The sequence below is a fragment of the Brassica napus genome, chromosome C8 (assembly GCF_020379485.1).
Source record: "Brassica napus cultivar Da-Ae chromosome C8, Da-Ae, whole genome shotgun sequence".
Lineage (NCBI taxonomy): Eukaryota > Viridiplantae > Streptophyta > Magnoliopsida > Brassicales > Brassicaceae > Brassica > Brassica napus.
The window spans coordinates 37,060,019-37,069,112 of NC_063451.1; the positions used below are offsets into that span (position 1 = coordinate 37,060,019).

The 9,094-nt window shown below is 40.1% G+C and overlaps 3 protein-coding genes across 3 annotated transcripts; all 3 read right to left on the reverse strand.

Annotated features, from left to right (window-relative positions):
- Positions 1 to 641: 641 nt before the first annotated feature.
- Positions 642 to 2,183, reverse strand: LOC111198630. The gene has a single exon (XM_022687419.2). It carries the CDS (start codon positions 2,100 to 2,102, stop codon positions 642 to 644), a length of 1,461 nt encoding a protein of 486 aa, XP_022543140.2. The 5' UTR covers positions 2,103 to 2,183.
- A 791-nt stretch (positions 2,184 to 2,974) lies between these two features.
- Positions 2,975 to 5,011, reverse strand: LOC125591127 (extensin-2-like). The gene has a single exon (XM_048764636.1). It carries the CDS (start codon positions 4,942 to 4,944, stop codon positions 3,109 to 3,111), a length of 1,836 nt encoding a protein of 611 aa, XP_048620593.1. The 5' UTR covers positions 4,945 to 5,011; the 3' UTR covers positions 2,975 to 3,108.
- A 2,239-nt stretch (positions 5,012 to 7,250) lies between these two features.
- Positions 7,251 to 8,435, reverse strand: LOC125591999. Its single transcript, XM_048766964.1, has 3 exons — positions 8,371 to 8,435; positions 8,027 to 8,290; positions 7,251 to 7,866 (listed from the first exon to the last, which is right to left on the reverse strand). The coding sequence occupies exons 1-3, from the start codon at positions 8,433 to 8,435 to the stop codon at positions 7,251 to 7,253; spliced, it is 945 nt and encodes a 314-aa protein (XP_048622921.1).
- Positions 8,436 to 9,094: the final 659 nt, after the last annotated feature.

Below are 9,094 nucleotides of genomic sequence, written 5' to 3' on the forward strand. Positions count from 1 at the left end.
AGCCGCTAGCCAGTGATCATTAAACATAGCTCGATCAATCTTCTTCGAGATTATACCCTCTGATCGTTTATTGCACCATGTATAGTGCGGACCATGCGAACCTAAGTCCATCAACGAGCAGTATTGCACCACTTCGCCAAACTCATGCATTCCTTGCGTCACCACAGGTGAAACCCCATGTGACGAGTGATCCTCTATGTCAAGTGTCTCATTAAAATCACCTGCAATCAACCAAGGCTTGTTGCGAATGATCGGTGAGTCCTGGTGGAGTTTTAAGTCCTTCCACAACTCCTTTCTCTCTTCCGTAGTATTCAAGGCGTAGATAATTGAGTAGAAAAATTCCTCCTCTCCATCCATCCATATTGAAACTGTGAGTAATTGTCCACTCTTGAAAAATGGGGTTACTCTAACTTCTGGTCTCCACACCAACCAGATCCTCCCAAGTGTGTTAAACTCATAATTTGAGATCATACTCCAACCCTTAAAAACTGTCGAAATAATTTTCTCACTTCTTCCCTCCTTTACTCTTGTTTCCAACAACCCTCCAAACATGAAATCATTATCTCTGACCCACTTCTGTACAACCTGATGCTTCTTTTTTTTATTAAACCCACGGATGTTCCAGAAGAAACCCGACATAATTAATTTTTTTTAGCAGTACGCTTTTTCCCCACAGCACTTGCTAGATTGCTAGTACTCTGAGCCTTAGTATCTGCACCATTCTTGGCTTGGACTTTGGTGTTTCTAGTAGATATTCTGCGAGTGTTAACTCCATCTACCATCCCTTGTTGCTGTTGTTCATTGCACTTAGCATTATCTGATATTCCTACCACCGATACGTCAAGCGATTGTTCTTCCAGGATCTCCCCTTCCTCACTCTCCTCTGCTTCCTCGTGTGCAACAGTATCACTCTCGTCCTGTTCCTCTCCCAAGATGGCAAATCGAGAGGGAGAACTAATGCTTTGGGAATCATCATTTGTTTTTGAGATGGATCTCGCCTGTTTCGTTGGTGAGACGTCAGACCATTCTTTCTCCACTTCCTCACTTTCCTCCCCTTCACGACTCATGCCATCGTTTAGAGGGTTGTTCTGAGCCTCCCCACTTTCCTCTATTTCCTTTCTCACTTCACTTCCAGTGCTTCTCCCCTCATCTACTTCTGGTATCACAGCTAAATCAGCTGTTACATTCATCAGCAAATCAGGGTTAAGAGCCTCTTGTTGCTTTGATGACGATTCAGCATCTACGTCAACCGCCTCATGGAGATTCTTCTCTACTTCCTTCTCCACGTCCTTCCTTTTAAGTATACGAATATTCTTTCCTTTCCCTCCACACGTTTGACCCGTATGACCCCATCTAGAGCATAACGAACACTTCGGTGGCAACCAAGGATACTCAAACTGGACATCAGCAGCTACACCCAGTTTTGATTTAAAATGGTGAGATGTTGGTAGTTCTTTTGTCATATCTGCTTCAACAAAAATCTTTGCCTCTTCAAAGCTCTTACAAAGTATTGTATCTGGATGCAATCTCTTAGGTTTCCCCACAGCACTGGCGATAAAACCCAGACCTTTCCAAGAAAACATCCTTCTTGGAACATTCTTTAGTGTTACCCACATAGGTATCATTTTGATCTCCTCTTCCTCCTCCTCTTCCTCTTCCGGTGACCACTTTGATACTATCATCGGAATATTGGCAATATTCCACATTCCTCGTCGCAGAATACGTGCTCGCGTATTAGCATCTCTGATCCTGAATTTAACTGTTGTCTTATCCACTTCAAATACCTCAATCCGTATAGCCTGGTTTCCCAGAGGCCAAATTTTATTCACAATTGCATGAATTTTCGCAACATGTGGAGCAGTGTCCATGAATTTTCCTTCGACAAGATCATCCCATAGAGGGACTGTGTCCTGGATCACACCATCCGGGACTTCGACAAACTCTTTTCCTTCCTCCGATCCATACGTCAGCACATGTGCAGACAAAGTGGAGGTCGATTGAGCCACCGCTACCCAAGATCCCTTCTTCCCTTCCTTCACTACATTACTCTCCTTCACCATGCCCACCAGCGGCGGGAAATCAGTTAATTCCGGTGCCGTCATCGGCCCGGCCGTCAATTACGTGAGCTTGAAACCACAAAACCCTAGTCGCACTTTTTGTCGCCAAAAAAATCACCCTTGCCACGTCAATCGATCAGTTTGTCAAAATTCCAAAGCTTATTTTTCTGTTTCCCACATATGCAATGGAGGTATCATGAGGGCCTGTGAAGTATCATGCAAGGGAGGATTCAGGAGTCTGGGGATAATTATGAAATGGAACTTCAAGAACCTGCCTTGTCTTACATATTATGCGATGTGTCTTTCCAAAGCTCTGATACCTCACCATGCATATCTGTAAAAGAACATATACACAGCTCGTAAGCATCATTAGCCCAAAAGGACCTTGCTGGCTCTTCTCTCCTTTCCATTTCACAGCTTCAAGCCTTCAAGATATATGTAGTTTATCTCCATACATTCATCATTGTCTAATTTACTGTATAGAACAGCCTCTTCCCACAAGCTTACGTCTTACATTTACGTTTGTCATTGTATCTCAACACAAATGGTGGATGATTAAAAGATCTACCGTATCACTATTCACTACGTTTACATTTTCGGGAGCTTGACGCAATGAAGCCATGTAGTTTTATGACTTTATCGACGTCAATATATTTTCAGTCAAACTGAAGATTTATTGTTAGTTTTCTGGCGCTAGACTTTGTTGCATGCATAATCATGTTTCCGAACAAGACTACAATAGAATTTCAAAAAATCTTTGCAATCCATATACAAAACTTATGTAACCAGGATTACGTAGTTGTTCAAAACTACCATGTCAAGAATAAGCAATTCATAATCGCAATTTGCAAATGACTACAAATAGACCACAAGCAATCTTTGCAGAAAGTTAATAACAGAAAACACACAAAACCATATGAAGGAATTATAACCAATTTATTAAGACATTCCCAAGAAAATTAAAATTGATAGCATACATGTTATAACAAGGAATGAAATATGAAATCACATAACATTCAATAGCTCATTTAAGAGTCGCATTTACTGGTTTTCAGTAATATGTAGCTGGTGGTGGTGGAGATTTGTACTCAACTTTTGGAGAAGGAGAATAATAAGGTGGTGGTGGAGAACTGTAGACATATGGAGGTGGAGGAGACTTGTAGTCTACTTTAGGGGATGGAGAGTAGTATGGTGGTGGGGGTGGAGAGTTGTAGACATATGGTGGTGGAGGAGACTTGTAGTACACCTTAGGGGAAGGTGAGTAGTATGGTGGTGGTGGTGAGCTGTAAACATATGGTGGTGGAGGAGACTTGTATTCAACCTTAGGAGATGGTGAGTAGTATGGTGGTGGTGGTGGTGAGCTGTAAACATATGGTGGTGGAGGAGACTTGTAATACACCTTAGGCGAAGGTGAGTAGTATGGTGGTGGTGGAGAACTGTAAACATATGGTGGTGGAGGAGATTTGTATGTTACTTTTGGTGAAGGAGCATAACATGGAGGAGGTGGTGGGCAGACACATACATGCGGGTGTGGTGGAGATTTGTAATGAACTTTAGGGGATGGTGAATAGTATGGTGGTGGTGGAGAGCTGTAGACATATGGTGGTGGAGGGGATTTGTAATGTACCTTTGGAGAAGGAGAGTAGTATGGTGGTGGTGGAGAACTGTAAACATACGGTGGTGGAGGAGACTTGTAGTGTACCTTAGGAGAAGGTGAATAATATGGTGGTGGTGGAGAACTGTAGACATACGGTGGTGGAGGAGATTTGTATACAACCTTAGGAGATGGAGAATAATATGGTGGTGGAGGAGAACTGTATACATACGGTGGAGGAGGAGACTTGTACTCAACTTTAGGAGATGGTGAGTAGTATGGTGGTGGTGGTGGGGAGCTGTAAACATATGGTGGTGGAGGAGACTTGTAATCTACCTTGGGAGATGGAGAATAGTATGGTGGTGGTGGTGAGTTGTAGACATAAGGTGGAGGAGGAGACTTGTACACAACCTTAGGAGATGGGGAATAATATGGTGGTGGTGGGGAGCTGTAAACATATGGTGGTGGAGGAGACTTGTATTCAACCTTAGGAGATGGTGAATAGTATGGTGGTGGTGGAGAACTGTATACATATGGTGGTGGAGGAGACTTGTACTCAACTTTAGGAGATGGTGAGTAGTATGGTGGTGGTGGTGGGGAGCTGTAAACATATGGTGGTGGAGGAGACTTGTATTCTACCTTAGGAGATGGTGAATAGTATGGTGGTGGTGGTGGAGAACTGTAGACATACGGTGGTGGAGGAGATTTGTAGTCTACCTTTGGTGATGGAGAGTAGTACGGAGGTGGTGGTGGAGAGCTGTAGACATACGGTGGTGGAGGAGACTTGTACTCAACCTTAGGAGATGGTGAATAATATGATGGTGGTGGTGGAGAACTGTAGACATATGGTGGTGGAGGAGATTTGTAATCTACCTTTGGTGATGGAGAGTAGTACGGAGGTGGTGGGGGAGACTTGTACTCGACTTTAGGAGATGGTGAGTAATATGGTGGTGGTGGTGGAGAACTGTAGACATATGGTGGTGGAGAAGATTTGTAGTCAACTTTAGGTGATGGGGAATAGTAAGGAGGTGGTGGGGAACTGTAGACATATGGTGGAGGAGGTGATTTGTAGTCAACCTTTGGTGATGGAGAATAGTATAGTGGTGGTGGTGGTGAAGAACTGTGGATATATGGTAGGGGGGGAGTGTTGTATTCTACCTTTGGAGATGGTGAATATGACGGGAGTGGTGGCAAGCTGTATGGTTCATACGCAGCAACCATTGTTGCCATGATGATAACGCCTAGGGCATAAGTGATATGGGCTGAAGGCCCCATCCTGGAGGAAGGTCTCATTCTGATTTTTTTTTTCTTACCAACGTTTAGGTTGGTTAGTATTTCTTGTTTTGGTTTGTGTTGTAAGGAATGGGGTAATGAGTTTATATAGCAAAGTGTTTCTCTAAATCCAGCTCTGCAAATTGTTTAATTTGGACTCCATCCAACTAAATCGTGGAAGCATGTCTAAACGTTGCTAGTATGAGACGTGCATGAACGTTTGGAGAACGTCAACTAGCCCGCTTTCCAATTTTTTAATGACAAGTCCACGAAGAGCTTTTTACAAGATGGATGCATGATTTAATTCATTGTTCTAGGTCCACCGTATGAACTCCCTCGAACCTTTTGAATATCAACCAAGATGTTTATGCTGAGCATAGTATCCATTAAGACATGATCTCATGGAATTGGCTTTTTATAACCGCGAACAAGACGGGTAAACTAACATTATTTTATGTAATTCGAAGTCTTCTTAATCCGAAATTAAAACTGATCGGCTTTATATAACTTGGAATTTTCATACGACGTAAGCTATTTAAAGATGGTCAAGCACATGTGTATCGAATGAGATACGAACCTAGCATACAAGCGGGTTACTTATCATCAATCATACGAAACCAATGATAATTCTTAATTAAGTGCGTCCAATCTCTCAAAAAGCAAGCTAAGTACAAAATAAATGAGTTGTAAAAAGTATAAAATAAACATGCTAGCTCAATGAACAAAATGATGCATCCATGATATACAAAATTCTTCTTGAACATATAATTTAAGAATGGAAAGTGGCTTGTTGACATCCTCTTAAGTCTTAACGTTCGTGCACGTCTCATAGTAGCATCGTGTAGACATGCATACACTAAATTGTTGGATGGAGAACAAGTTAAACAGGTAAAAGAAAAGTGTAGAGCTGAATTTTAGAGGAAAGCCTTTCTCACATGACCCCATTTCTTACAACACACCAAAACAAGGAAAACTAACCGACGTTCGGACTTGGCACAAATACTCGATACTTGCCTTATACATGTTACTTGACCCGTACTCGCTTCACTTTTTTAAATACTGGTCGTTGTCAAGTCAAGTATCAAGTCGTTGAGTTTTGTTACTTGCAAGTAAAAATATCACCAAAAAAGTTAATGATTCGCCTTAAAATTATTCGTTACTTGTTTTACGACTAAAAAATGAAGTCTAAACAGATATTTCTTCGTTGTAAGAAGTAAACAATACTTTCATATTGAAATATATGTATTTTGTTCATTTTTCTTTTTTATATTAGATGCAAATATTTTATTTGAATTAACTCTGGTGTTTTTACCAAGTCGAGTAAACAAAACAAACTTTCATAACTTTCTCTGATAGAATATTATCTACCAAGTAATTTTTAGAAAGTTGAGAATATATCTAAATAATTTATAAGTACTTGTAAGTAGTAAGTACTCGAACGAGACAAATAACTTAAGTAACATATTTTTGGAAAAGTATTTGAAATAACAAGTATCTGTTTTCGACAAGTACAAATCCAGAAATTCATTACTCGTTCTAAGCCAAGTATCAAGTATATTTAAACAATGCAGGTACTTGCCCGTCCACCCCTGCGCCGTATTATGATTCAGTAGAGAAAAGAAAAATCGCAATGAGATATTTTTCTAGGATGGGGCCTCCGGCCCATCTCATTCACGCTCCAGGTGTTACCATGGAAAAACGGCCATTAGTTTTTCAACTACACGTTTTGATTTGATGGATTTCTAAAGTTTTTGATTGTACTCGACAGGGAAAATGGTCAATTCCTCTATAAACTAACAACTCCCGATTTTTTAACACACAAACTTTGATGCCAAGCCGAAACCCACACAAACAACTTTATTTTTTGAATTACGTACACGAACTTTTGATTTTAACCTAATTGCCACAAACCGTAAACGGTGTTATGTTAGCCGTCAACAGCTTTAATCTCTCATTTAAATCTGGTTAAATAAAGAGGAAAACAATGTTTTTGCCTCTGTTCTTTAGCTTCTCTGTTTCTGTTTTTCTTTTGTATAGTTTGGTTACCTTATTAATGAAAACCCTTTCTTCAAAAAAAAAAATATTCAACTTCCACGAAAGCTTTCTCTCTCACAGGTTTCTCTGTTTCTACAACAAGAGAGCTTGGGAATGGTTTATCTTCAGATTTTCCATTCATAGACAAACCACAACACATAATCGCCGCAAAACAAAATAGATCATACCAGAAAAACATTAAAATCCAAAAGATAGCACATAAAAAACCTTAAAACGATCCAAAATAATAAGTCAATTTGAAATACATCCTAATTCTGAAACAATAAAGTATGTTAGTCGACCACTTGACTTTGTGTTGGTTGATTTGATCCTTCCCACTTTCGACAAGTGCAAGTACGATCAACCATTTTCGTTTTGTATGAACTGTTTTTCTCTTTCACTTCAAATACCTCATATCCGCAAGGATATATAGTGCAATGACGTATTTTACGTTTCTCCTCGCTGACCTTTTCCATTGCTTTTAGACTGAACTTCCCTCTGTGATTCATTGCTCTCATCTTCCTTGCCTCAATGCGCAACATAGCTCTTCTGCGTATTGTTTCCAACATTTCCACGAGTGGCATTGATCTAGCAGGGTCAACCGCATGATTAAAAGACTCAGATATGTTGTTGCTTACATCATCACAAGTCGAGGATGGAGTAAAGAAGGCAAGGCTGCAATTTTTGGGATTCTTCATCATCATCGAATCATATACACTCATGTCATATGCCTTCACCTCATCCACCCTCTTGTTGTACTGCGCCATGTTGTAGCTCTTGGCGACCTTCCGGAATTTGCCTTTCATGTCAGCTCTATGCGGATGTTTCTTCTTTAAGTTTGCGTAAATATGTCTTGCACACATCATGTGCTCAACCATTGGCAAGATATTTGATACTGCATTAATACCCCTGAAAATAAATAAAAACTTCATTTTTATCCTCATACTAACATAAATAAGCTCTAAAAATAAAGAAAAACTTTAATATTATTACCATTTGTCTATCTGATATGATAGTGAAGCCTTCACCATCATGGAGATTCAGGTCCGTCTGCAATTTCTCAATAAACCAAACCCAATTGTCTTCACTCTCGACGTCAACAACAGCCCACGCTATAGGAAACATTTTGTTATTTGCATCTCTGCCAACAGCCACTAACAACTGACCCTTTGTTGTGCACTTGAGGAAGCATGCATCAAGACCAAAGATCGGTCGACAGTGAGCACACCAAGTCTTCTTCAATGCAGCAAAGCAAACGTAAAATCTATAGAAAACATCTGAACCATCATCTCCGTTGAATGTCTCGAGCTCTACCGTTGAATCCTCATTGGACCTAGTTAAAAAACAAATAAATATTAAGTTCAAATAAAGACAAAACCTGACATTTATAAATACAAAACATGAAACACTTACTCTAATAACTCTAGCCGGTAATCTCTAAGCCTTGAGAAATGCTGATCATTCTCCTCTTTGATCATTTCTAAAGCCCTTGTCTTTGCATTTCTACACTGATCTATGGTCACCGTCAATTCCCAACGCTTCTGAATATAAACCCAATATCTCCTTTGGCATAATCTTGGGGTCGTCTCTAAGATCATCTTTGAACAACTTGGCAATGACTTCTTGTGTAATCAGCCTCGAGTACCCACTTTTACTGCAACTATGATCCTTCACATACACTTTAACCATCCATTTTTGCAATGGTGCTTCATAGGAGCAGTATATCCTCCACATACAAGCTTCTTCTCCTTCTTCTGCTTCACTAGCCCATTTGAGTTCAGATTTGTCTTTATCCCAACGGACATACTTCACATTCCAACCATATTTTAACACATAATCTACCATCGCTTGCTTGAAATCCTGTAAACTATCAAAGGCTTGTTTTAACTGAAGCTCACCACTGCCTTTCTTGTATGTGAAGTAGCCATTTCCTTCATTAGCATCTTGATCATCATCTGAGCCGACAGGTGTAGCAAACAAATCAACATCTTCATCTACAAAATCCCTCACATTTCTCTCAACTCTTGCTTCTTCATAACATGGAGACCTATCTCTCTCAGTATCTCTTTCATACTCATATCTCTCTGCATCTCTTTCATTCTCTCTGTTTCACACTCCAAAAATATGTTGCTACTGC

Coding starts and splice junctions, on each gene's coding strand:
- LOC125591999 (XM_048766964.1), bottom strand. CDS start 8,435: ATGATCAAAGAGGAGAATGATCAGCATTTCTCAAGGCTTAGAGATTAC. Junction 8,291..8,370: donor TACCGGCTAGAGTTATTAGA/GTAAGTGTTTCA, acceptor TTTTTTAACTAG/GTCCAATGAGGATTCAACGG. Junction 7,867..8,026: donor AGTGAAGACAATTGGGTTTG/GTTTATTGAGAA, acceptor ATTTATTTTCAG/GGGTATTAATGCAGTATCAA.
- LOC125591127 (XM_048764636.1), bottom strand. CDS start 4,944: ATGAGACCTTCCTCCAGGATGGGGCCTTCAGCCCATATCACTTATGCC.
- LOC111198630 (XM_022687419.2), bottom strand. CDS start 2,102: ATGACGGCACCGGAATTAACTGATTTCCCGCCGCTGGTGGGCATGGTG.